This window comes from Corvus hawaiiensis, chromosome 1, assembly GCF_020740725.1.
Source record: "Corvus hawaiiensis isolate bCorHaw1 chromosome 1, bCorHaw1.pri.cur, whole genome shotgun sequence".
NCBI classification, from domain to species: Eukaryota; Metazoa; Chordata; class Aves; order Passeriformes; family Corvidae; genus Corvus; species Corvus hawaiiensis.
In genome coordinates this window covers 55556526-55583981 of record NC_063213.1, presented here as the reverse complement: position 1 = coordinate 55583981, position 27456 = coordinate 55556526, and the positions used below count along the sequence as shown (strand labels likewise).

The window sequence follows — 27456 nt, the reverse complement described above, 5'->3', positions numbered from 1 at the left end:
AGGTTATTTGGTCTATCTTAAAGGCAAGAAGCACTCCTGTGTTTTCTGGACTTCTCATATACTCTTCAGATTAGAGGGGCTGTGGCTGGTGCTGGAGCAGACTGCAGGAAGGAACAGCAAAGCCAGCTTAGCAATTGGCACCCAGGGACTATCTTTTTCTCCTCCTAAGCTTGCACTGCAGAAGCAGCCTGTCTTTTTTCTCCACAATGGTGGAAGAACTGCAGTGAGGAAAAGCTTTTGCATCAGCTGAAGGATGCAGAGGGGCCAGTGGCCCTCAGGGACATCTGTCTGGTGGCACCACTGGGAGGGGCTGCCAAGATGCTGAAAAGGGCCAGTGCAGGCAGGTGCAGGCACCACAGTGGCAGCCCCAGCAGGGGATGCCACATGTAACACAGAGCCTTTAGCTGCATGTCAGCAATTCTCTTGAACCTGGAGAGCTGATCACAGGTGGGAACTCAGAAGGACAGAGAGCGCAGCAGGAGCTGCTCTGCGAGTAAGGGCATCTACACTAATGCAAGAAGAGCTCACTCCATGAGCTCCAGCTTCAAAAGACACTGAGTTCAGTTCATTGCAAATGACTGCTACCTAACATCATCCCAAAAACACCAGCTGAAGGAAACCTGGGGGGCTTTTGGCAGTGCAAAATGTCAGTAACTGATGCCAGATAAACATGAAGGGCTGCCTGGTGCACAGCAGTGCAGTGGGAATTGACTCCACACCAACTGAAGTTAAACACAGAACATATGTGAGTATGGCTTGGGGGAGTCACTGCAGAGCACCCAGAAATGCTCCCTTTGCTGAAGGTGTGCAAGATATGTTTCCCACTCTTAAGGAGAAAAAAAAAAGCTTTTCTAAACTCCCTTTGAAAGACCCAGTAAGAAACCACTCCAAAGTGATGCCCTACTCTTTCTCATAGGGTTGAAAGAAATTTATGAAGCTGAAGTAACATTAGGAAATGGCTTTAGGGAGAAAGGGAAATGAATGAGACTGAAATAACATTTATTCTCCTTCCAGTTATTTTGGAAATATTAGGGAAAGGCAACAGGAAGGTTTGGAAGAAAAAGCCCTAGCACAGTCCCTGGGAAGGCTGAGGGGTCAGTGACAAGAATGCACACCACACTGGTAGTCAGCAATTCTCATTTACAAAATCAGTTTTCTCATGAGGGAAAAAACCAACCAAATAACAAACCAGAAATCCAGTCAGCACAGATAGTTCAGTGTCCGACAGTTTAGTCATTTGCAATCTGAAACTGAACTTCAAAGTTACTCTGTGTTAATGACATGGGGTCCTCCCCAGTACACAGATAAACTAATTTCTCACCTTCAATTCCATTTCCTTTACTATTGCATAGAAGTCTCATTTTGGAGAGGAAGGCTAAAATACATTTCCATTACTGTAGTTAACCTTTATTGGAATAGTCTTCTTGTTAGCACATCTAGCAGAAACTAAGTGAGTTCCCAAGGAATTAAATGCTTTCCGCTGCAGCAGGTCTTGCTCGTGATGAGCTATAGATCACAGTACAGAGCTCTGTGGAAGATTGTGCCAATGAGCAGTTTTCCCTCGTAGATGGATGCCACTGAGCTTCCCTGCAGCACAGAGCCATTGTCAGCATAGACACGTGTCACCACAGGCTCCTCCGAGAGGATGTTCTGGATGCGCAGGACCTGCCAGAGGGGGAGGATACATCTACTGAAATGGTCATAGGTGAAAATGCTCCACGGGTAGGGGGAACATCAGCATGTTAACTTAAACAAATTAGATAGGATGACCAGCTGCTGATAATTGCAGCCACGTAATTCCTGTGAGAGGGCCTTTAGTGAAGCACAATGATCTTTTTTCCTTTTAATTGTTGTGCAACATCTGTAAGGAAGTAAGGCAGTCATCCCCACCACTAGGAACATGAACATTTTCTCCAGCCTAAGACTTAGTTAATATCTTCTTATTTTCCCAGACAGAGTAAACAACTGCCTAGTATCATCAATCTATTACTATTGAATATGGTAATTTTGAGAAGTGTCTTACAGGGAGCTTCAGACAAGGCTGAAGTCAAATGGACACCAGCAAGCTGCACTTGTGGCCACTATTGCACCAATGCCAGTACCACAGTGATTTCATAGAAAGAAGAATTACACTGTCACCTACAGATGAACTACACTTGCACAGATTAATCATTCCTGTGCAATCGTTTCTGGTCATGCTTTGCACTCAGTCAATTATGTTTAGTTTGGCAAAGATGTGCTGGCTTGGTAATTAATGCAGTTCATCAGAATCTGTGTGCATGGCCACAGCTGCACAGAAAGCAGCCTGAGGAGTCCAAAGTGACTGAGCCATTGGGTGGAAATTATTTAGTTGTCACACAAGGATCTGAATAGGTGTTTGTTAGTGAGTATATGCTGTTCAGGCTCTCACTTGAGAGCAGAAGGCAGCTTGGTCTTCACTTTAACAAAGGCACTTTGTGCCAGGCACTTTCTATGGAATGCAGATAAGTTATACCAGGGTGATTTGAACAAAACAACTTTCTGGCACAGATACAGCTAAGAGACCAGTGATGTCTCCCAAAAAGCACCTCAGATCCAGGAAGATTTTCAGGATCATAGTAGAACAGCTTCATCCCATTGGGATGACATCCTGTCCAGATGTCTCCAGTGTGAGGGTCAATAGACAAATTATCAACCAGAGCGTCCAGTTGCAGAGTCTATCCAACACAGAGGAAAAACAATAAGTTAAAGCTATCAGAAATCCTGGAAGTGAACTATAACAGACAGACTATAACAGTGAACTATAACAGACTTGTCCAAGACTCTCATCTGACATAACTTAGACTGATTTTTTTTAAAGAAGTACTTTTTCCCCCGCTTCTGTTTTTCTTTTCCCCTGGTATGCATCATCCCCACCTCTGTGCTGTGAGAAACCTGCTTGCCGCTCTGAGCTTCCACCATCAGCTCATTCACACCTACACATCTGTGGATGCCTTCAGTGTTTTGTGCTCTGACCCACACAGCCTGAGGCAGACTTCCACTGCAGCTCAACAGCCTGCCCAAGGATTCCTCCCTAGTTGCTGGTGGGAGGGTGGAAGACCTGAAGCTCTGTAACGGGGCACACAGGCACCTCTGCAAACCCACAGCAGGAGCCACCCAGATCAGAACTTTTTACAGATGGTCATGCTGAAATCTCAAGCATTCATGGGAACTATTCTGTCCAAAATCCACATTTGCTTCTTTTTTAGGGAACAGCAGCCCCTTACCTTCACATGGGTTAAACTCCAGTTAGCATGTTTTTCCATGACATAGACATTGTGATCCAATACATCTGCAACATAGATGTACCTTCAAAAGAAAGCAAAGTATCTTTTAATGTACATGAGTAAGCAGGCACCAAAACCAGACAGTTCCTCCTGTCCAAGCCCACACACCAACAGACATTGCAAGCAGGCCACAGGGCACTGAAGCCAACCTGATGAGATGCCAGTGTAGCTTCACACTGTGCCAGTTCTTCCATTACAACACTGAAATAAGCCTTGGAACCAGAAAGTCAAAATTATGCTTTTTTTTTAAGATCACCTGTCCACACCACAGGACTGGTTGATCCAGTCATACAGATGTAGAACTGTAGAGCATTCCCTGCTTGCAGAAACCCTGCCCCATTAATCCTTGCAAGCAAGATACCCAAACTCCTGTACCAGCTGGTTAAAATGCAGCAACTGTTGATCTTATTGCCTATAAAGTAGCACACAATGCAGCAAACCTTGCTGCTAAACACCAGACACAAAACTTCCGTGCTACAAACACTCTGTATCACTTGTGTTGCACAGGCAGCACCTTGCCTTACATTAACCAGTTTAGACACCTGACCACAGAGGTACCACGTGTATAAATTAGGATCTCTGGATACTTCTGTGTTATCAAACAAAATCTAATGTAAGGAGAAACTTACTTTCTATCGGGTGAAATGTTAATTCCATTGGCTGAATAAAACCCAGATGCTACTTCTTTAACTTCTTTTGGACTGTAGTAAACAACATTTGACCAGGTTAGACCCAAGAACATTTCTAAGAACATCAAGAGGAAGTCGGAGAAGTAGTGGTCATTGGTAGCATAGAAGCTGTCTGGTCCCACGGCTACTATATCATTCACACTAAAAAGAAAGGAATAAAGAGATGGAGAAATTTTTTAAAAAATAATAAAATTAAACGAGAGATATGAAGGAGCATTTTAAGACTGCCCAGAATCCAATCAGGATGTGGTCATCCAATAAAGAGGCTGCAACTATAGATGTACTTCAAGTAGTCACCAAATTATTTAGATCCTTTTACTTTTATTTTCTATGAGCCAGGACTGTGCAGTGCTGAGACCTGAACAGGACCATAGGGCATCAGCTAGAGATATGGCTACCTGTCTGTAAGTTCATGGAAATGATTATTTTAAAATTATTATTATTTTCTTTTTCATTACAATCAAGTAGAAAACAGAGAACAAGTAGGTGTAGTGACAACTTTATCAATCTGGCTGTTTGTCTTACAATCATATTGCAGTAGGATAAACCAAAAAAATTTTGTATTAAAAAAGAAGAAAAACAGAAAAAGCTAAATGTATGTTTATTTTTACAGTGTAGCAAGTCAAGAGAATGAAGCATCTGAAGCTTCATATCTGCAATGACCTGAGACTGGATTACATGAATGAAGGAGAAGGGGGTGCCAAAATATTTCACTGGCATCAATCACAGCAGCACTTAAGACTAATTTAGTGATACAACTATTAAAAATCTAATTTAGAGATTGGAGAAACACTGCTTTTGATTACACAGATAAGAAGTAATCAATGAGAGAAACAGACATGCTGGTTAAAGAGAAAATATCTCATATTAATAATAGCCTAAACCCAAAAATCATCCTACACTGGATTTCACCAATGCAGCCTGGTCTGGGGAAGGTGGTACTTGGGTCCAATACCTTGTCAGAAGGTCATGTCGAATGGTTTTCAGGTGTACAAGAGAATTGTCATCTTCTTCAAATTTAAACAATTCTACTGTGCTCTTCTGATGGGGATGGTTCACAACAAAGAGGTACACGGTGTCATCTTGAAAAAAGAAATGGAAACAGCTGAAGTCTCTGCAACTGTTTGTGTGGCTGAGACCCCCAGCCCTGAGGCAGCCTCGAGTACAGAGCACATGCTGAGTTTGGTGCCTTTGTCTCATGGCTCTGCAGAGGCAGAGGGACAAGTACCCATGTTCTGCAAGATGCCTCTGCATCTGGATCCACATCTCCAGCTACTTTTCTCCCAGGCTGGCTCTACAGGGAACTCTGTGTTAAGTAGATTTTTGCTATTTCTTCCAAGGAAGAAAGAAATGACCACCTCATCCTTACATCCAAGCCACTGGGTTTTGCAATCTGTGAAACAGCCCCAGTCACCTGGAAGAAAGGTTTGTGGCCAAGGCAATTTGGGCTCTTTGGTTTGTCTACCGCATCCCCTGGGAGAGTGGAAAGAGCATCCTTCTCCTGTGCAAGGTTGCAGCCCATCTGCCCAGCCCTTCTGGTAGGACCCTACTTTAGCCACCACTGATTTTTCCACCACCCTCCCTTAAAGGGTGACTGTATGGGGATGCAGGTCAAGCTGCAGCAATTGTTCTCTTTGTATTTGCAGACTTGTATTTGCCCTGCTAGAACCTCCAGTGAAAGGACAGGGAAAAAGATAACTTCATCGGTAATCAGAGCCTGACATAGGAGAATGTATCTTGGAGAAGAGAATGTATCTTTGGCTTGGCCAAAGAGTAACAGAGGTTTTGGTAATTTATGGAGATTTGATAATTTACTCTTTCACCACAGAAAGTTCCATTCTGGGCACTACTAGTCAGTAAAGGACGTATGTCCTCAAAACACTTGAACCCAGCATGAGACAGATGTAAACTGGTAAAATTAATTTTCTGTGGTTTTTAGCTCTAAATTTTACCAAGTTTTCTTTGCTTTTAATATACAGAGCATCTTTCTGTTTCAGACAGACTGAAATTATGTGCAAGCATGTTTCCTTTAGCAGTTGACATTTAGAAAGAGCAAAACAAAGGTAAAAAACCCCAAACCTTTTTGTCTCCCAGCAAGAACAACCATTGAGGGTGCAATGCAAGGCTGCAAAGGGATTTCTGGTTGTGATTTCTAGGCTGTGATTTGCCACCACCTCGAGCTCTTTACCTCTGTCTACATAGGTGTTGATTCCGTGAGGGTTAAATGATGCCAGATCAAACCCTCGGCTGATTCTCAGTTCCACTGCTCTGGGATTGTCTTCATTCAAATCCATCAAAAATATTTCACCTGGCTTATCTGGAGCAAAGCTCTTAATTCCTGGATATTTCAAGCCCTGTACAATCAAAACATAAGAAAATAATTCCTGGATAAAAGGTAAACAAGAGCATCACAGGGCTGAAAAATTGGAGCCTTGATTGGACTTGCAAGCAGACATGAGGATGTCCCTCTGCTTCAGCCTGCTGAGCCATGAGGGAGGTGGAGGGACTGACTCTGCTCTCCCTGGCAGAGGGAGCAGGCTGTGTGGGGGCACAGAGAGCTGTGGCCAAGGCACCACGGCCCCCCACCGCAGGCACACCTCAGGGGTCTGCAAACTGACACACTGGGGACAAACCGGCAGTCCAGCACCACTGCCTGCATCACACGCGGTGAAGCCATGGGGAACAGCAGCAGTGCAACAGCTCGTGATTCCTGGCATAAATTTTGCAATGTTATCATTCCCTGGAGCACATAAATGAGAACACCAGCTTTTGTTTTAAAAATAATTGCCAGCCATCCTAATTGCAAAGAAAAGGTTGAAAACCTATCTCCTAAAGGCTAAGAAAATCGGGAACAGCATAATCAACACATAAAATTTGATTTTTTTTAAATTTAGGGAATTAACTCATCTTCTTAACACAGCAGAGGATTGACATTTCAACATTTCAATGAAGCAGCATGAAAGAAAGTCAAGGTTATGTGGCCAGGTAAGTCAGTGCAATAGGATACCTGTGTCAGAGCCACCAACACCACTTCCGCATCAAGAAGCATGCTTGCTCAAACAGAGGGGAATGACAGCTAAGCCAACACAAGACTGGGTTGTTCTTTGGGAGCCAGTCAGCCTTGCAGAAAAGAGCCCCTCCTGCTGCTTTCACCTATGGCTTCTGCAGATAAGGAAGCAGGCAAGCCCCAGCATGGGACATGGCATGGGAACTTACAGAGCTGATGAAAGCCAGTCCATTGGGAAGTATATCGATGTCTTCTGAACCAGTTTCTGCAAAACAGAGATAAACAGGGGTTTTCAGGTGACATTAAATATTTCCCATTTAAAAAACCTCCTTTTTAGCACAATTCCAGCTCTCATGAATGCCCCTTTCTGATACGACTGCACACATGATGAAGTTAGGTGGAAAAGATCACATTGCATTAAAAGTGGTAGCAGAAGACAGCACGTCGGGTTAGGAAACAGTACCGGGGTGTACCGCTTTTTGGAGCCCAGAGGTGCCCCTGCAGTGGCCAGGCTGTCTCCCACCCAGCTCCATGTGCCCCCAGATGTTGTGAAATGAATCAGCAGGTGTGGGATGAATCACCAGCTCCTGAAGATGTATGCTGCAGCAAGCAATTAGTGTGGGCATGGTGATTTCCAGGGCAGGACCATACCCGTGACTCAGGCCTCAGGCTTGCATAAGGCAGCTGTGGGAATTGTACAAACTAATTTTCCTGATTGAGCTGGGACACTTCACAAAGATGGATTGCCAAATATTTAGTTAAAGCTCTCAAGTGACAGAGAACCTACCATATCTATAACAGCTAAGGGCTTTTATAGTTAGACCTCACTTTCAACTGCAGGTAATCACTTCCAATATTGCCAGTTCCTGTAGCTCCTGTAATAATTTTCCCTGCTAAGAAAGGAAGATAAAATAAAAACCCTTTAGTAAGAACACTAGAGCAATTTTAGGCTTTCATCAAGCACTCTCCAAAGAGCTTTTAGTCCAATGCTGAAGCCCGCTTGCCATCCCACGTTTCCACTACTCCCCTGAGAAGCCTCCCTTCTCTTCCCCAAATCACCAACAAAAACAGCAGTCCTCACAAGCCACTTTCCAGATGATGAGGGAAACCACTCAGGAGCATTTGCTTAAAGAAAATTCTTCTGCAGGTTTTCTTTAACAGAGCCATCAACACAAGGCTTTTCCACCCAGCTTGTCCCACGTCTCCACAACCCCTCCTGCTTTGCCATAGCCACATGCACAAGCCTGTGTGGGTCACACCATCCCTTCCACCTAAACACCTCCTTCCAAGGAAGCACCTGCAAATTTGAGCTGGATTTACTGTTTGCCTTTAAGTAACTCCTATTTATCCAAGCACTGATTTGGCTTGGCTGTAGTTTATCCTGGGATCACTGACAGCCTTTGTGGAGAGGAACCAGAACCCCAAATTCATCCACCCAGGAAAGTTCCTCCCCAGTTCAGCCCTGGGAAGATGCAGTGGCACAACTTCTCACTTCTGGCCAAGGCCAGCTCCTCCTCAGTCTCAGCAAGCTCCTGCTCCACCCCATGACACCAACAAGCCTTCTGAAGAGCAAAAGGTCTGAAGATGCATTTTGGGAGGAGTCGGCTGTTATCCCACCCCTGGGTTTTGGTTCTGAATTTTGACTAAGGCAGGAGGCAACATATGCACTGATGTGTCCAGAGACACTTACAGCCTGTATTTCCCCATTAAAGTTTTGAACTTGGGCACTTTTTTTCTCAGCTCAGCTTACACTCTGGTTTAAGCCACAAACTCCTTTCCTTTGCCCCAGTCTCTCCAAGTCTGGGTTAATTTATAAAATGGGGCTAGTGGCAATTCTCCACTTCCCAGGATTGCTGCAAGGCTAATAGCATAAAGAAATGCTGAGAGGCTCAATTGCCATGGTGACATGAGCAGGACAGACAGCTTTTACTGGCAGCGCACACTGGTGAATGAATAAACAGAGATACAATCATTTATCGCTACTGAATCAGTGAGGCTGCCAAGCAGAAGGATGAGCAGGCTAATTGGGAGCAGACAATTAAAAACTGTAAGTTTCTGGTGGAAGGAGCACACTAAGAGCCCTGCGCCAAACTGCTTCAAGAGAAACTGCCCAGCAAAGCACATTTTGGGCGCTCCATGGCCAGGTCCTGGAATGTGCGGAAGCGAGTGAGTGGTGTCGGAAGAGCAGCGGAATGCTGATTCAGCACAGCCCTGCTGATCCAGCAGCACCGAGGAGGGGCTGCAGACACACAGCCGGCCACAGGAGAGCTCAGGGACTCTCCTGCACGCCTTGGTTTGGGAGGGCTCTGCGCTGCTGCTGCAGGCGCTCTATGGGGCAGGAGAGTTAGGAACTGACTCCTTAGGTACCACTTACACACACTACGTTGCTTAATTGTATCACTGAGCCCAGCTTGTCCATGGAATTATCTGAAGAGGGGGCATTTAAGAAAAATTAAAAGATACTGTGAAAAATTGCTGCCTACTCTAGAACTGTTGGGGTTTTGTTGTTCTTTATTTTATCTTAGTATGATGTATCCTGCAGGTGTATCTAACAAAAAAAAAAAAAAAAAAAAAAAAAAAATCTGGATTTCATATCCAAAAGTGTGACACTATTTTGCCCATATCCCACTAATTGTTCCAAGGTGCAAGTATTTCTAGCAACTTCTATAGTAGCTTCTTGAACTTTGGGAGTTAGTACAGGAGCTATGGTTAGTTTATTATAAACCAGTAACATGATTAGACACCAATAAAACTCAGAAGCCAGTGTTTATTCTACAAATATAGCCTTTCCTACAGATTTGTGAATGAGGCTTAGGACAAGCTGCAATTTTTGTTTGTGCAATGTTTGTATCTGTGCTTATATTGCACAATATTTGAAAAGCAGAATAAAGTCTTAAAAAAGATACAGAAAAGATGAAATTGTGCAGGAAGAAAAGGGTCCACTAGAGAAGTCTTCCATTTACTCTGTGTTTGCTTCGCTTACATCACTTATAATTCATTGAGTGTACCAGAGGTCTGTTCTTCTATGTACAGAATGGATAGTTTAAGATTATTTTGCTCAGATCCAGCTGATCCAGCTCTGGGACCTATGTTGCATTTAACAGTTCAGAAGGACTGATTTAAACATTAAAATAAAGACGTTGTTTATTCAGCATTTTAAAGGAAAAAGGCCCAGGAAGCCAAGATGTCCATGTACAAAGACATCCTTACACTAAGTCACCCACACGAGCAACCTTACAGATCGGAGTACAGCAGAAGCCCATGTCTGAGTAGCATTACCTAGGCAGCATCTGAGCTTTATGGCTCCTTGGTCACCCAGAGTGTTATAAGCCCCTTTGTCACAGCAAATGAGTTTTAGAAGACATTTGAGTGAACACACCAACTTTAAAAGTTTGCACAATCCTTTGTTACTTCTCTTTCTGCCACACTGGACCTGCTAAACTGATTTTTGGCATTTTTATTTATCTAATGAGCAGCAAACTTTGCAGAGCAAAGGCGAGGCAAGGTGCAGAGCTCTGTGTGAAAGGACAGTGTTAGAGGAGCCAGCAACAAACAGGAATGAAGCTCTGTAAATTGATCCACTGCCTCTAAGCAGAGACAGGTTCTCAGAAATCACCTAATCTACATGTAAATGTCAGGCACAAAAACCAAGATACTGTTTAGAAATGAAACACAACTCTATTTGTCTTTTCCAGGTTTCCTTTTTTCCTCAACAGAACAATCATGTTGCAAAAAAGTCTTATAAAGGTATGCTTAAAAAAAATACTCAGAAATTATTTTATATTAATCATCATCAAATAAGCATTATTCATAGTCTTGTATGAGTAAATTACAGCTTAATCTAGAAGACCTGGAGATTTTTCTAAATGCAATTTTTTCTGTACCTATTTTCAAGCACAGGAACTCTGCATATACTCATTCATGGCAGCAATTTGACTTTACGAAGATGTTTGAATCCTGACACAAGGAAGAAGCAAGATTTATGAAATCAACTCAGTAAGTCAGCAAGCTCAAAGGTAAGGCTGTAAAAGCTCATCCAATGACTTTTACACGTGAAAAATCCAGAAAAATTTCAACATAATTTAAGACATTTCCAAAAAAACTAAGGAAGGGAAAATCCTTAGCCATCAAGCCTGCATTAAGTTTAAAAACTATTATTTGGGAGAAAGGGAGACACAAAAAAGCAATCAATTTTAAAGCTATCCTTTTTATACATTGGTTATCCAAAATGGAGAGAAAAAATCCAAGACAGAAATATTGCTGTGTGCTAAACACATGGCCCAAAGGACAAAGTCAACCTTTCAGCCACTCGGTTAAACTTCCCTGCAAACCAGATGAAGATGACAAACATGACCTCTTGCTCTTTGGAACCGCACAGCTGCATTGCACAACTGCGCCGAGCTCCCGCCGGCCACCGGCACCGCGCAGCACCAGCCGGCTCCTAAATATCCCCAAAATGTGGCACAGAGGAGCGACATCGTGGCAGGCATTTAGCAGCCGCTCCTTCACTGTGTGCCTGTGGCCCTCTCCTAAAGCTTCCACCCTTGAAGCACTTCCCATCTCCAAGATGACACCAGCTGATAGCTACCTGTAAGAACCTGTCTGAAGAGCCTGCACACCCTCATGTAAAAGCCAAATCATTTCCTAAGTGGCTTAGCAAAGAAGAAGTGTTTGCAAGGTACTCAATTTCAAGAAAAGGAAAAGAAACTCAATACCGAAGGCAAAAGGCATTATACCAAACTAGTTTTTCAGTCCCATTTTCTTCCTGCAGTTTCTCCCTATCTCCAAGTCCAAGTAGCAAATGAAAGTCAAATTAGTACTTTGCTTTTGGGATCAGGCTTGGAAGTTGGCTTCAAGAAGCCATTACAAAACAAGGCTGGACAAAAGCAATGCACTCAGTTATTTTAAGCACGTACCGATCCCTTTAATGAGCCGGCAGTTCGGGAGGCTTACTGGGGCTACTTCCCTTGAAGCATTGAGTCTGTTCCTGCAAGAGGAAAGAGCAGGGTTAACAGCACACAGCCACTTTTAAAACACATAACATTCCTAGTTTTCATTTTTATTGTCTACCATATTGCAGCAACAAATCAGCCATAAAATACTGAATAAGCAAACCCCAGAACTGACAGCAGCAACTGGTCCAAATCCCTGCAGTGGTTACACATGTCCAAGGATTAAGTGATTCTTCTACACTGAGTGACTTCAGAAACTTTATTTTGTTCATGAGCTTCAGCAACAAGCTTTCATGACCCACTGCAGCTCAGATGACAAAATAACATAACCACTCTTTCTTCAGGTCTCAGACATCTAAATATAGTAGCACCCCGCAGTTAGGACCAACATTTCAGATGAGGAGAGGGCAACCTTCTACTGCAACCCACAGCCTATTTTTGGCGACCAGGCCACCAGCAGCTGCACTTTCTTCATTTCTTAGTCTACATTCAAAGGTAGCAATAGCACTGTTCCAAGGCAGGAGTACTCATTTCCTTATAACAAGCAGGACTTGGTAGTCTGGGTTTTAGCAATAACCCTGTTCCCTCCTCTCCTGGTACCCACTCCAAGCATTACCCTTCATCAGTGCTTATTTCATTCATGAATGCCCACAAAATTCCACCTCTGCCTCATCCTTCACTGGACAAGCAGATATAGATAGGCACACACAAGTTCGTATTTCTCCATTTCCTTCATTCCAAGCTGTTTGCAAATCTTTATGAAAGACACCTCACAGCCAGGACTGCTGTGTTTGACCATGCTGGTCCACAGTGCCACAAGAAAATATGTCGCATTTTTTTGTAAAAATGTTGAGCTAGCATGCTAGAATATTTCTTTTCTTCTTTTTTTTCTGCCCAGAAAAAAGCATTTAACCTAAAGTAGTTACTCCTTTGCCTGACTATCATATGCATGTGTTGAGGCTATTGCTTCAACCACAGGAAATTCTAAACGCAAAGATCCCATAGCAAAATCTTGCCCTGTTTATGTTATAGTTTGAGGCATAAACATAAACTAAACAGTAGTATCAGTCAGTGATATGAAAAATATGTGATGCAGTTGACCACTGTATGGTATGTCAGTCCTGCATTTTTTTAGTCACTTAAATATCAACTGCAGATTGCTTCAATGCAGTTAACATAAGGCCAAAAGAAAAACAGTAAAAAGTGCAGAGGATAGCAAGGGAAAGGAGCAAAGTTAAACCCTCCCAAGCCCCCTCTCCCAGCACAGGAGTACTGACAGAGAATTACACTGGCTCCCAGCCCACAAACAGCACAGGAGGGGTATCAGCTGCCCCACTGCCCACTGGCATCCTGGCACAGCCAAACCCACCAAGCACCCAAGGGTGGCTCAGGGCGATCCTGCCTGAAGTTTGCACTGCTGCCTGCTTAGGGCTTTTCCCTTCCCTATTTTCATCAGCTTTTCCCAGGCAGGCTGCAGCCCATGCTGAGCCAAAAACACAGCAGGAACTCAGCCAGCAGCCAGCAAGGGATGATGATATCCCGACAGCATTCCCAGGGAAACACTTCATGGGCTGGAATGAGAGTAATTCAGAAGGACACTAGTCACAAGCCTGCAGCATATATAGAGGCTTTTCCAAAATGTGTCAGTTTATCTAGCTCAGACAGCCTCAGCCACGCAGCCAGATGGCCTAGATTACTGACTGCCTGTACTAAGAACGGCCTGGAATATGGAGGGCCTGCAATACGTGCGGGATGCTACTTCAAAGCAAGCAAGCGGTTTTGCTACTTGGTGCAGCTCCAGTGCATGGTACCTTTTCCCTCACAGCTTCTCTTTCCAGTTTCAGTCCTCCTACCTGCTGTCCTACTTCATGGGACACAGACCGCAGGCCTTCCCTTTCCTTCAGCAGGAACCTGCTGCATATTCAAAGACCTCTCTCTCTTTCAGTTTTCCTCATCTCTAGACTAACCAATCCTGAATCTTCTGGGATTTGATTCTGGGTTTTTTTTACAAATTCAGAAGGAACTGAAGAAAGCCTTTGCTGGATTCCTGCCTTCTGGGTGGGGGATGAATAAAAGGGACCCTTGGCAAGAGCTAACACCACCCACAGTTTCTCCTCTCAAGACTATGTTAAATTACCTTTAGAGTACTTTGTGATCTGAAGTTGTGTGTTTCCAAACTTGGCAACTGTCTTAAGACTGCGGGTACATTGCAGTTTGCAGAAAACAGAGTACACAGGAAAAACCCATGGAGAGCTAAAGAGACAGGGGGATTCTGTTTCTACACAGAGATTCTCCTTTACCAGATTCCTAATGTTTCATTTGTTCTTTTGATTTGGAGGAGATGCAGGGTCCCCTGCTCTTCACAGCACTTGAAATGGCTCACCCTACTAAAGCCTGGGAGTATCTCCCAGTTCTGCTATCCCAGCTTATGCAACTCCAGTGTAGAAGGGCCCCGTTACCACCATGGTTATCACCAGTAACACTGGCGGGGCATTAGGTGCAACATGCAACCACTTCCACGCCAGGTACCAGGGTCCAGGCAGTAAAGCTCTCTTTCTGTAATTAGCTACAATTACCATCTACCCAAAGTTCAATTAGCTGGATGTCTTTGCTTTGAAATCAGGCATTTGGAGTCCTTGTGAATGAAAGCAAAATTATAATGACTTAGTCACCTTCCAATACAGTAATTCACTGTCACTTTTGTGACCTGAAAAGACCAGTTACACATTTGGTAGCTTTCAGGACAGAAGCTGCTGTAACACCAGTGCTCACATTGATACCTTATGGCATGGGGTGCATGATATGGAGCATGATATGGCTGGGTATTTCAGCTCACAGCAAGTGAGGTCACAACTCAGGATTGCCAATGTCTGTGCTCCATCAGAGGAAACCTCAGGTACATAGGGGCTACTGTTATCCAGAGGTCAGCTTTGGTAGAATATAACCCAAGTTTCTGGCAAACTGCTTTGGGGTCACTGTTTGGCCAACTGGCAGGAGATGAGGTAAATTCACAGACAGTGCTTTTGGCACATCCCTGTTACTCGCAGACTGTGTAAAAACAGAGGCACCATGCCCCTGCCCCAGTGCACCTTCTCCCCCTGTCCCCCTTTCTCCCAGCATCATCCTGGGGAGGATTTCACATCCACTCAGTGCAAAGGGCATTTCTGCTGCATAAACGCTCCCGGAGTTAGTTTATGCCGAAACAGGATGAAAACGGCGTCACAGTGCCACTATTTTCTCTGGGGCAAAACGGCTCCCTTGATAACGCTGACAGCAATGATGGTGATGATGAACCCCTCCCCTCTGCCTGACACTGCGCTCATGCAAGGGCAGGTGTTCGCTAAGTTGTGCCCGAGACCGGGAGCTGCGGTGACCTTACTCTCGGAGGGCGGAGGGGAGCGCCCGCCGCCCCCGCCCGGTTCAGCCCCGCGGCGGGACCCGGCCGCCGCCCCCTACCCGGGGCTCGCCTCAGCCCCTCTCGCCCCGCCGGCACCGGGACCCGCAGCTCCGAAACCCCGCTCACCCACCGAAAGGCCAGCAGCCGCTCCGCCGCCAGGGCTGCCGCTATCCCGACGAGAGCCACCACCAGCAGCTTCCCCATGGCCGCTCCCGGCTCCGCCGCGCCCCGTCCCGTCCCGTCCCGCCCCCGGGGCCCGGCGCTGCCTCCCTCGCCCCCGCCCCGCCCGGCCGTGCCCGCACCGGCGGCACTGCCCGCCCGCCGCCCCGCCAGAGAGCGGCACGGGGCCAGTGGCTCTCTGCAGGCTCCGTGCTACAGCTCCCATGGGAAAGGCAGGTGGACCAACTTCCAATTCTGTTATAAAAAAAAAAATATGCGTTGTACAAAACTAAGTGTGTCAGACCAAGACTGCGTGATGTGGAATGTTCAGGTACTCCGTGCATGCCTCTGCCGGGATGTACACGCTAATATATGTCGCTCATACCAAAGTTTCCCTCCCAAGTGGTGTTTCTTCCCCTGCCACACTCCCACCGATATCTTTCTCCTCTGTGCAAGAGAAGGGCTGCAGAACCCACCTCAGGGCTCCGGGGTTCCTCCGTGAAGCAATCTGTTTTTGCATCGTCTTCAGCGTTCGCCTCCCTGTGCTTTTTGGGGGAACACACTTGGCAGGTTAATGACCTCCCTCAGCAGCTATCTTTCCCTTCCCTGCACAGTGAATATCCTCACCTGTACACATTCCTTTGCACTTTTCTGAATGTCTACGCAATCACTTAAAAGGGCTTTTCTGCTCTTCTTGCCCTTGCCCTCGAGGCCAAGCAGATGCTCCACACTTAGTAGTACTTCAAGTCAAGTTTGTAGGGGAAGAGGAGGCACTCTAAAATATCTTTTCCCCTCAGTTTTGGAATACTCCTTTTCCCTTTTCTGGTCCTTGATTACTTTGAAATTATAGGTAGATGAGGTTTTTTTGGGAGGAATGCATGGGGTTGGTGTGACCCAAGTGCATGATCTGGCACTTGGCCCTTGTTGAACCTCATACCATTGGCCTCAACCCATAGATCCAGCCTGTTCAGATCCTGCTGCAGAGCCTTCCTACCCTCCAGCAGACCAACACTTCCACCCAACTTGGTGTTGTGTCAAACTTACTGAGGGTGCACTGGATCCCCACATCCAGATAAATATAATAAACAGGACTGGCCCAAATACTGAGCCCTAGGGAACACCACTCATGCCTGGCCACCAGCTGGGTTTAACTCCATGCACCACCACTCTCTGGGTCCAGCCATCCAGTTTTCTACCCAGGGGACAGTGTACCCATCCAAACCACGATCAATTTCTCCAGGAGAATTCTATATGAAATTATGTCAAAGGATTTATAAAGTCTAGGTAGACACATCACAGCCTTCCCCTCATCCACTAGGCAGGTCACCCTGTCATAGGAGGAGACCAGGCTGGTCAAGCAGGATCTGCCTTTCACAAGCCCATGCTGACTGGGCCTGATCCCCTGCTTGTCCTGCACATGCCATTTGATGGCACTCGAGATGATCTGCTCCATGATCTTCTCTGGCATTGAAGTCAGGCTGACATGACTGCATGGCAGCACTCCAGCTGTGCGAGCCTCCCCACCCTGTTCCCATGATGGCAATTGTATCATAAGTTTTCCTGCTGCATAATGACTTCCTGCTCCTCCTGATTGTTGTCCATGCTGCATGCACTGGTGTAGATGCACTTCATTTGGGCTATTGCTCTCACTGCCTTTTTGGGGGTAGAAGCCCTAAGTCCTGCATGACCATTTTCACATGCTTCTGTGATTTCTAGCGCCTCAATGACCCCTGCATCTTTGCTGCACCATGGATCTCCATCCATCTCCATCCCACTGCCACTGAGGCAGCAGACTGAAGGAGCTTGCTAGCACGCTGTTCACCAAATACTGACGCACTGCCTCCAGGCTTTTCTCTAGCTAGACTGGTTTTATTCCCTTTCCCCTTCAAATCTAGTTTAAAGCTCCTCCAATGAGCCTTTCTAACTGGGAAAAGATCTTTGAGATCAGGCGTATCTTGTCTGTCACAAACAGATTGACCCATGATAAAAAAAATCAGATTCTGCTGGTTTCTTGTCTCAGGTTTCACACCAAGGCCACTTTCCTAGCATAGGATTTTTAATTTATTTATTTACACCACAGTTTAACTTACAAAAGCACATACTGCTTACTGTCTGGAACTCAATTTTGAGGCAAGATGGGTGCAATTCATCTGATAAAATGTCAGTGTCTGCAGGGGAGATGAAGATGTCAGAGCTGGTTGTAAGATTGCAAGAGTGGCCATACTGTGTTAGTATGGCCAAGAGTTCAGCTCAACAGCCACAAAGGCAGTAAAGGAGGGTAAGGAAATGGAGAGCAAGTTGGATAAATTCCCCAAGTTTCTTTCCTAGCTCTTAATTATTTTTAGTTCAGTATGATGAGTTTTACCTTTTCAGTAACCCTTAATAGATCTATAATTCAAGTACTTTTCTGTCTTTCTTTGAAGTGAGTTGTGTTTTTACCTTATTTTTTGCTGATATCAAGCCAACTAGGCACCCTTTATGGTCACAGCAGGAAAACAGTTACTTTGAGGTAGCAATTCATATAAAATATGCCTAAAATAGATCAAGAAATCTTTCCTAAGAAGTGGACATTTCTCTGCATTCATTGGAAAGGAGCCTACAGTGACTAATTCAAGTGCAGAAATCTGCTCTGTAGGTAGATGGAATGAATGTCCCTTGAAGTCTCTGCTTATCAAGTCACCCTTGACTGAAGGAAGACTCTGGGCTTCTCAGGAGTCTACCTCCTCAGCAGATCGCAGCCAGCCTGGGGTCTGCCCACTGGCATCGTCGGCATCTGCTCTGGCTTTCCCTCACCAGCACCCCCCGGCTGGCCAAGTGACTGCAGCAATGCTGGAAAACTCTTGATTGCTTTTCGGTCTGTTGCAAATCCCCCTGTGGTCTTTGCTTTGGGGCACTCAGGAGAGACCTGGGGGTGGCCTCCTGCCACATAGCGTAATGACTAAAAGCAGGAATGAGTTGTGGGCACATAATCAGCTGGAGATGGACATGTACCAATCCTGGGAGTGGAGGAAGTGAGCAGAGCAGGGAGACAAGAAAAGTCTTATGCTGATTTAGTCATTTAGACTCTACAGTTAAGGAAAGAAAAGGAACCCTCAGTAGACTCATCCAAGAGTGGATTTATTCCATCTGGGAAAGCATGCATGAAGTAGGACAAGTAGCAGTCTGCAGATGCCTAGGCTCTCTCTCTCCCTGTCTCTCCCAGCTGATGGAAATGAGACAGCTTACGGAGAAAATAAAAGGGAGCATTTAAATTACTGAAGACAAAGGGAAATTTATCTCCTAAAAATTTTGGAAATCTTAAATCTTTTACTTGTAAAAGAGGTGCCCTTTACATGTGCTTCTCTATCACATATCGTCATCTTTTTTAACAGTTAAGATACAGGGGCTATGTACGCACAGATTTGGATTTCACAACTATTTCAAAATGCATCATTCTTGAGTCATTAATGAAACACAGCATGGTTTACCAAACAAACCTTTAAAAAGCAAAAACTCTCTTTTAATGCAGATTTTACTCTCTTTTATAATGATGTTAATCTGAAGTAAATCCACTGATATCTCCATTGCCAAATATTTACAATGAATTTACAATGAAGATTAAAGGTCAGAATATTATTCTAAAGCAGTTTGAGGGGGCTTATCTGACTAAATACAAAAGCCTACAATGCAGGTGTGGTAGTAAGTATTAAGTGGATCCTTCGGTTCACAGAGGGCATTGAGGGCCTGAGGCTCTGGGGGGCATTGAGGGCAAACCTGATCGACAGTTCATGAGGAGTCAGGCAGTGCTTAGTGATGCAGGGCTGCTCTACAGATACTGAAATGAAATTCAGAAGAGGACATGTCGGTGTGAAGATAAAGAAGATGTTGCTATAGTTTAACTATAGAGACAAGCAGAAGATACCAACATGGTGTGGAAAGGTTCAAAGAGGGTCTTATGAGATCTTAAACCAAACTCACTGGTTTTGCAGGTGCTAAACTAGCTTCAAGTAAAAATAAAAACTGGCAGGCAAGAAAGCTGCTTCCCACAAATTAGGCAGAAATCACAAGCAAAGCCTGTAGTTTGCCAGTTGAAAGATGAGGGAAAATGCTTCTAAAACTGCAGATCATGGAAATTACAAGATTCTCTACAAAAGCTGTGGCCTAAAACCACTTTAACCCTGTTGGCTGATCAAAGGGAAATTGCAGATGGCCTGCTCAAATATCTCAGCAATTTCTTAAACCTTGCATTCTTTAGCCCTGCTAGAGTTAAAAGCCACTTCTCAGCTCCCCATTCAGAAACTGCGAGCAGAGATTCCTACAGCATCTGAGCTGTTGCCACAGAGCAAGGCAAAGTCCCTGCTCACACCCTACCACTGCACATAAATACAGTGTCACCGACCGGTTAGAAAACATGAGTTCACCCCTATCACCTAATAAAGAGATTGGTACCTCAAGGCATTCAAGAAGACAGATGCATAGTGCCTTTTACAATAAAAAAGGTAAAAACGCTCTTGCAGTGACACCAAGGCCTATTGATTTTCTCAACTGCTGAGAAAAATACCTGTCACAATGACATCAGCAGTTTTGTGGGTGAGGGTGTTGGAAAAGGCTTTTGCAGAAACAAAAGGGCTTTTAGCCCTGTCCTGTTTAAAGGGAACAAAAGTCTCTACCTGGCCTTTGCAGAGCTGGCTGACGATTCCAGCACTGCCAGCCATGAGCAACCCAGAGGCATCTGCATAAATTTGGGTACTGAAATAAGTTTCTGAGTATATTTTGGTTCTTTCGTGATGATGTGAGGTAATGAAAAGGTTCTTAGTGATGACAAGATGTCAGAACATGTCACTGTCAAAAACAGCCCCAAGCAAGGCTATGTCCTAGCCCAGCTCTTGTTTACTGCCTTTATGCAGCAGTTTTTGTTGCTGCATCTGGAAGCCGTGGCAAAGCAAGCTGCTTTAATTATTTTATAGGTGGCAGAATTGCTAAACTGGAGACATGCCAGGCTAGGTCAAAAGGTCCTCTCAGACAATCTGCCCTTTGGTGCTGACAGGGTGCTGGGTATGAAGGATAGTACTGGTAGTTTTGACTGCACTGCCACGGTTCAGCCCTGTCACAATCATAAAGAAAATAATGCTGTCTTTTTTCAGCCAGAAGCATGCTGAGCCAGTAGTGTGCCTTGGCAGCACAATCCTTCAGTCTTGCAGGTGAAATTCTGCTAACGTGGCAGCAAGCTCCCCAAACACTGTGACTGATAACAAGTTGTTCGGCTGAGGGAGAGGGCCATGTGGCTTTTGAAAGATTAAAGCAGTGTATGAAAGCAAGGAGGTTCCTGACTTCAAAGACAAGTAAAGGAGATCATGTTCCTGTCATTATCACTCCTCTGTGCAGTAGGACTCTCAGGCAATACACAACAATTGCTCTGACTCTCAGCCCACTCTATGTGCACTACTTTCATGCACTTGCAAATAAAAAAACCCAAAAATTCAATGTCCTGAATGCTGACATTTGATCCACTGTCAAATATTAACCACTGACAAAGACTCTTGCAGTCTTAGGTACACTGGTGAGAGCACTGGTGCATACAGCACATATATGTGCTGCACATGGTTGGGTTCTGGGGCAGAAGGTGAAATACAGTCTAACAAAATTTTACAAGTGCATCCAGCACTGATTTTTAATTATGGCATCAGTTTCACAACACAAGAGGCTCACCACTGGCTGCTGTGGCAAAGATATGCACTGATGCCATCACAGCATCTCACCTAAATGGAGCAAGCCAATGACACAGAAAAGGACTAAGAGGGAAAGGCCCAATTAAGCTTACCCAGTGCTATCCCTATTTATTTATGCATTGCAAGTATCAGTAAAATTTCTCAGAGGGAAAAAAAACTGCAATAACAAAGCTGGATTTTCAGGATACAGTATCTCAGTAAAAAGATACAAAGTGAGATCTAGAAATTCAGATTATTTCAAAATACTTCAACACAAAGGGAGAAAATAGCCTTGATTTATAATAACAAACAAGAAAAACTGTTAAACACAATATGCTATGGTGTTTTCTGCTATAGCAAAGTGACACCATGATAAAGAGTTTGAGTATATAAAGTAGACTTCCCAAATTTTATTGCCACTATGAAGGATAAAGAAAACAAGAGGAAACTGAATTCTAGAATGAACATAGAAGTGTACATTTCTTCATAATTCTTCAACTGTATTTCCTGCACCTGATTTCTTGCTTTCTGGGCTACCACACATCTGCCCAGCCTACTTGAAGATTTACATCCCTGTAGGTCCAGTATAACAGCACCTAGAATAACTTACTCTTATATTGCTGTTCCAAGTCCTGGTACAGGTGTTACTGGGGCTACTTCAAATACATGACTGTGGATGTTGGCTATGGAGGTTCTTATGTGACACAAAGGTAAGTAGACCTTCAAACTAGACTGTTCTTGTGGAGTAATCATCAATTCTAATGCTGTGAAATGCACTTCATACTTCTTCATTGGAAACATGATGGCCTGAAACTGTACAAGTGGATTGGGACTGTATATCAATTGTAGCTAGAATATTTGGGGTTTCAGATAACCAGGAGCAGCAGAGACCCAAATAAACATCCTTGCCTCTGGGTGAGATGGCATCAGGAGTTCAGTAGTTCAGTTTGGCCTGATCCCCCTGTGTTCACTGAGTGACACATCACAAATGCAGGGAGAAGCCAGAGTTGCTGTGGTAGGGAGATCATATATATGGATAAAACTGCACACACCCCCACACTGTTCATTTTATTGCCAGTGTATAAAGCCAAGTTCTGATAAACCTGTGAGCAATCTTGCAATTAGCAGCTTTTAATTCCCTTTAGCATGGGGAGTATCCTTAGCAAGAGAAGTAGTTTGGAGGCCAAGACAGCAAGATATAAGAATCAGGACATGAGAAGTAACAGAATCAATTTTGCTCACATTTTTGGCAGCTTTAAGTAATTGTAGTCTTAACAGATACCTCTCAGTTAGATTGTGTTGCTGCAAACCCAGCCTATGAGCTTGTCTAAGCATGCGCAAGAGGAATGACATATCCTTAGCATTGTTTTCAGTGTGAAGAACTTTATGCAGGTATTTGATTGTTTTTGTGTGTGTCTGGATTTGTTTTCTGAATTTTCAAACCCTTGATGTAAAAATGATGTGAAAACTAAATACACTGTCATAAAGCTATGACTTACAAAAAAAATACTATGATCTAATCCTTTGGGTAAACAAGGTGAGAAAGACCACTAACTAATACAGAGTGTACACCTAGAGTCTGATCCCTACACAGAGTATGATTACCCACTCTCGACTGGAATCAAGATTTTAAAAAAGCATAAAATCTCCAGCTAAGATTTAATTAAGCTGAAAGAGCAAACTGAAGACAATAATATCCCTGTAGATGAGGCTGTCTAAATCATGCTCACAGTAAATCTGAAAAAATCAAGAGATTCTTGCATTATTCTTGTCCTGTCACCCCAGGACAACAGCCAAAGAAGTAAATCTTCCTATTTGTACTTACATTCTTAATATTTATCTTGAAAAATACTTTCAGGTATAACAATATATGGATATATATATCTGTATGCTGTTACAAGAGCATATAACCATATAAAGGTACAATTCATGTGGAATCATAAGCTATTTAACTTTTCTTTTAAGCATAAACTATGAACAAATAATGTGAAAAAGACTGTAGGAGCTAATCCAACACTTACTGAAATCTTTGAGAGCTGTTACCTCATAGCCTCTCCTCTGCTAACATGTGCCAAAGAGCAAAGAGCATGGCCTTGGTAGCGCCAGAGCCTTTGTAGCATCCAAAAACAACACCCCCCCACCCCCTCCTTCTTCACTCTGCTTTTGTGGAGGAGGTGTCATGTGAATGGCCAGGAGAGAAGGCACCCACAGGATGCTACAGAGCACGGTCAGATGTAGACATCCATCTCGCTCTCAACCTAATTCAGCTCAAGAGCAGGTTGTACATGAACCTCATCAGGCTCTGATGTACTTTCTAGATGAAGGTAGACTGTGTCTTTCCTGCCTAATATCACCACAAGGAAAACAAAGTGGAGCTAGAGAGTACACAGCGTGGAGTATTGTACACTTGACACCCAGAAACACGGTATTTCTCCTCATCTCCTTGGAGTACCCCAGGTGACTGGTCCCAGCAGTCCTCCAGCAGGTAGAGAACCTGAGTATGTGGTATCAAAACTACTAGAATTTGACAACAGTTTTTAGGAGACATTGCATACTTTTTTTTTGTGGTTCACCTTTTGTTCTAACATGAGCAGAAATTTGAAATTTAAAAGCAAACAGCTGATTTATATTGTATGATAAGAAAGCAGCAATAATTATATTTAAAACCTTTGATTAGTATCTTTGAGAGAAGCTTAACATTTCAGATCAAAGTGTGGAGGTACACACGGTGCAGACCATGTTCCAATTTTTGACCACATTAATTTGAATTATAAATACCAGCTCCATGAACAAGAAATAAGGCCATACACCTTCATCTTTCAGCAATCCTACAAACAGTGGTCAGAAGGCTGTAGAGCACTCCAGTACCACCTGTTAAAACATTCTTGTGATCTACTACTAAGGTCTCATCTCAATATGTACATTCTGATTTTTTAAATTCTATATTCATGTAAGTGGGTTTGGTGGTTTGGGTTTCTTTTTCCCATTAGCACCTTCAAAACTTGTTGGATTCATAACTTGTTTTCTTATAACCTAGTGGCACAAGCTTACAATTCAATAAAATTGCACATGGTTGGAACTTTCAGCACGTTCCTTTTAAAGCCTAGGTGGGGCTTCAACTGCTGTGTAAAGTGTCTTCACTGAATCAACTAAGTGCATGATGAGTCTGCTGGTCTCAGGCTGGCCTAGGGGTTTCTCTGCACAGCAAGTCAGATGCAGCCACAGCACTTGGGCGTCCCCTGAGAGAGCACAGAAAGGGAGACCTGTCATCCCTGACACCCTCAGCTGGACACTCACAGCACTGGCTCTTGCTTGCAGCTTCCTCGAAGTTTGGTGCCAAGTCTAGTTTTGCTCTGAGTCCTAAAACGCCTAAAGTCGCTTGTGTTTTATGGAGATGGTTCAGGGATTTGTCTCCAATTCCTACTTTTTTCCTTCCCCTAGGAATACACTCGAAACTTTTAGGTGTGGATGCCACTAGATTGCCAATGCAGTGCCGTGGATGTCTCCCAGGGTGGTCACAAGCAGGCTTTGAGTGTTGGGAGGGAATGGTTTGGGCAAGGAGCTCATTGCTGGGAGCCACAAGCCTCCTTCCACCCCTCACATGCCTCGGGGATCATAGGCATCAATGGCCAAAATGGGGCAAACCCAAACATTTAGACATGTTCATTCTGGGGTAGTTTTTTCTCTTTGAACCACCGTGCTTTGTTTATCAAACAGCAGTCACAGAACTGCACATTATAACAGAAATCTTCCTCAAAGTGTTTCCTCAGAGATTCATTAGATTGCAAGCACTTTGGATATTTACTCTCACCTTTTGCAGTACCAACTTCCTCAGCGTTTTTAATATGTGAACAATGCATATCACTTTTAAGAAAATAAGTCAGAATTATGTAACCATGGTTTGGGGAAATTTGTCCTTTAGTGGGTCATTTTAAATAAAACCAGAATATCCTTAGAAGGAAAGTTGGATTTTTTTTTTCTAAAGGGAATTCTCTGACTTCTTGTGTGGGCTCTCCTCCAGAAATCAGGCATATTTTTATGATGACCAGATCTTACAGTGCACTTTCCATTGATTCGGAGGTGAGCAATTAGATGGATTAAGAGGAAAAAAAAGTCACTTGCTGAATAGCACAACAGATTCTGTATCACAATTTGATTTCAGTGTTAAGTAAGTAAAAAATATAATTAATAAAAGAAAAACAGTAATGTTCTATTTCTGCATAGTATTTGAAAGCAGTTTCTAACATCACCATGGCACATACCTTACTTACTAATTATCTTTTATTTATGCATAGTATTATTAAACATGTCCTAAAAATCAACTCACTTCTAAAAATATTGATTAAATTACTGCCTTTGACAAGCATATATAATTTACTACTAAAAATACTCTCCTACAGAGAGTTATTTGTAACCCTCTTTTATTTGGCTTACTTTATAACTAGATTTATAACCCAGATTATATTTGGTTTACTTTACACTTAATGTTTCCAGAGCATGTCTGATCTGGTTTTGGTTTCCATCTTCAGACAAGTGAAATTGCACCCTACAAGTGTGCCACAAACTCTTGCAGGAGACAATGTGACAAACTCAAGAGTCAGGTATTTATGCTGTAGATATTGATGTTTGGGCAAATGAGGAAAAATATTTCTTGTCTGAGCTGAGCACTGGCATGCTGTTAGAGTGACATAATCCTCCAAACTATCTCACTCTGGCTTGTTCTGTCTTTAAATAGTTGTATTTGCTTCTCTGTGCCTACCAAGTAAACAAAAGTCTCATCTTGAGAAAGGTGATGGCAAAAGTGAGTAACTAGATCCCCTCTCTCTACTAATCCTTGCTTCAGAAATGTTCTTGTGCCTCTCCCCATGTAAAAACTCTTCCACCAGCCTTAGGTGGAGAGGATACACAACGTGCAGGCTCTTTAGCCTGTTCTTCTCTTGGAGAAGTTACATATTTCAAGCAGGAATAAAAACACCACTCCAAGTTACCATTTCTCAGAAGGAAGTACATTATTGACAAGATTTGTGCTGCAACAGAATGGTAAGTGGGTTGATTTTTTTAAAGGTTTGATTATAAGGAATCTTCTTGAAACATCAAGAATTTTCTCCAAGTGCTTTTCAGTTTTAGATGCAATTCACCAGATCTTTGACATGACTATATTGATACTAAAAGGTGTCAGACTCCCGGGGCTTTTGATATTTCAGGACTTCTTATGTTAGGTCTGGGTAATCTGTTGACGACAAAGAAAGCCCACAGTGCGCAGTGCTGTACTTTCCTGTTTCTTACATAATGATTTAAAAGGAAGAGCCAAGTCATGATCTTTATTTTAAACTTAGTTAGAATGATTTCATTGAGAATATGGTTGGAAAAGGACAGGCTATAAAAAGAATAAAAAATGAGTTAAATGAGGACTTGGCACAGAGAATGCAGGAGAAAAAATAAAACGAAGCAAAAATAAAGCCTACATCCAATGCCTAGACAAAGCTACTGAGAAAGTTGTGATTGGTCACTATGGCAACAGATTTTTAAATGGAAATAAAATGCTTTTAATACTGCAGGCACATTTTTCTATATAGATCTGGTAAATTAACTCAGACCCATTAAAGTGAACATAATTTTACAATACGTATTCTATATAATGTTGGAAAGAGCAGTACACAGAAAATCAAAATATAAATAGCTATAAGATGTTGATGGTTTTGCCGTATTACTGGTTCAGTCACCCAGAGGCTCAGGCAGTAAATGGTAGCATTAGTTATTTTCTTTCCTCAGGGAATATTTTAATAACTGGTTTAAATCAAGGCAACTGTAAGCTTAAATGAGAAATATTTGCTTTTATTTTCTTGGCTTTTATACTAATGGTCTCAGGGTGGTGAACAAACATATTAAACTCCATTCCATGATGCCAGAGTTTGTTCATACACCCTCCACTCCACACTGATGGACGCAATTCACTTCTCACCCCCTTTGCTCTGCATCCCGCACAACAGCATCAAAGCTGAGCCAGCCTTGCATCATTCACGCGCATTTTGGATGTCTGTCAACAAGAGCTGGCATTCCTGCAGTTGGAGCAGGATTTATCCTGTCCACTTCCAATAAAACCAGCATCTAAGGTGATGTGCACATCCTGGTTTAGACTAACATGGCTGTATTTTCACTTCTGCATCTTCAACTTGATTTGTTGTGCTCGGGGAAGGTAGAGGGCAATACCCCGAATGAACAAGTTTAACAGCTTACATTGCTTAGAAATGTAGCAAGCA

At 43.5% G+C, this 27456-nt stretch overlaps 1 protein-coding gene across 1 annotated transcript; it reads right to left on the bottom strand.

Moving 5' to 3' along the window:
• Positions 1-982: 982 nt before the first annotated feature.
• On the bottom strand, positions 983-15597 carry LOC125326777 (serum paraoxonase/arylesterase 2). Its single transcript, XM_048305254.1, has 9 exons — positions 15481-15597; positions 11918-11988; positions 7211-7266; positions 6183-6348; positions 4950-5076; positions 3935-4135; positions 3246-3327; positions 2568-2696; positions 983-1665 (listed from the first exon to the last, which is right to left on the bottom strand). Exons 1-9 carry the CDS (start codon positions 15552-15554, stop codon positions 1507-1509), a joined length of 1065 nt encoding a protein of 354 aa, XP_048161211.1. The 5' UTR covers positions 15555-15597; the 3' UTR covers positions 983-1506.
• Positions 15598-27456: the final 11859 nt, after the last annotated feature.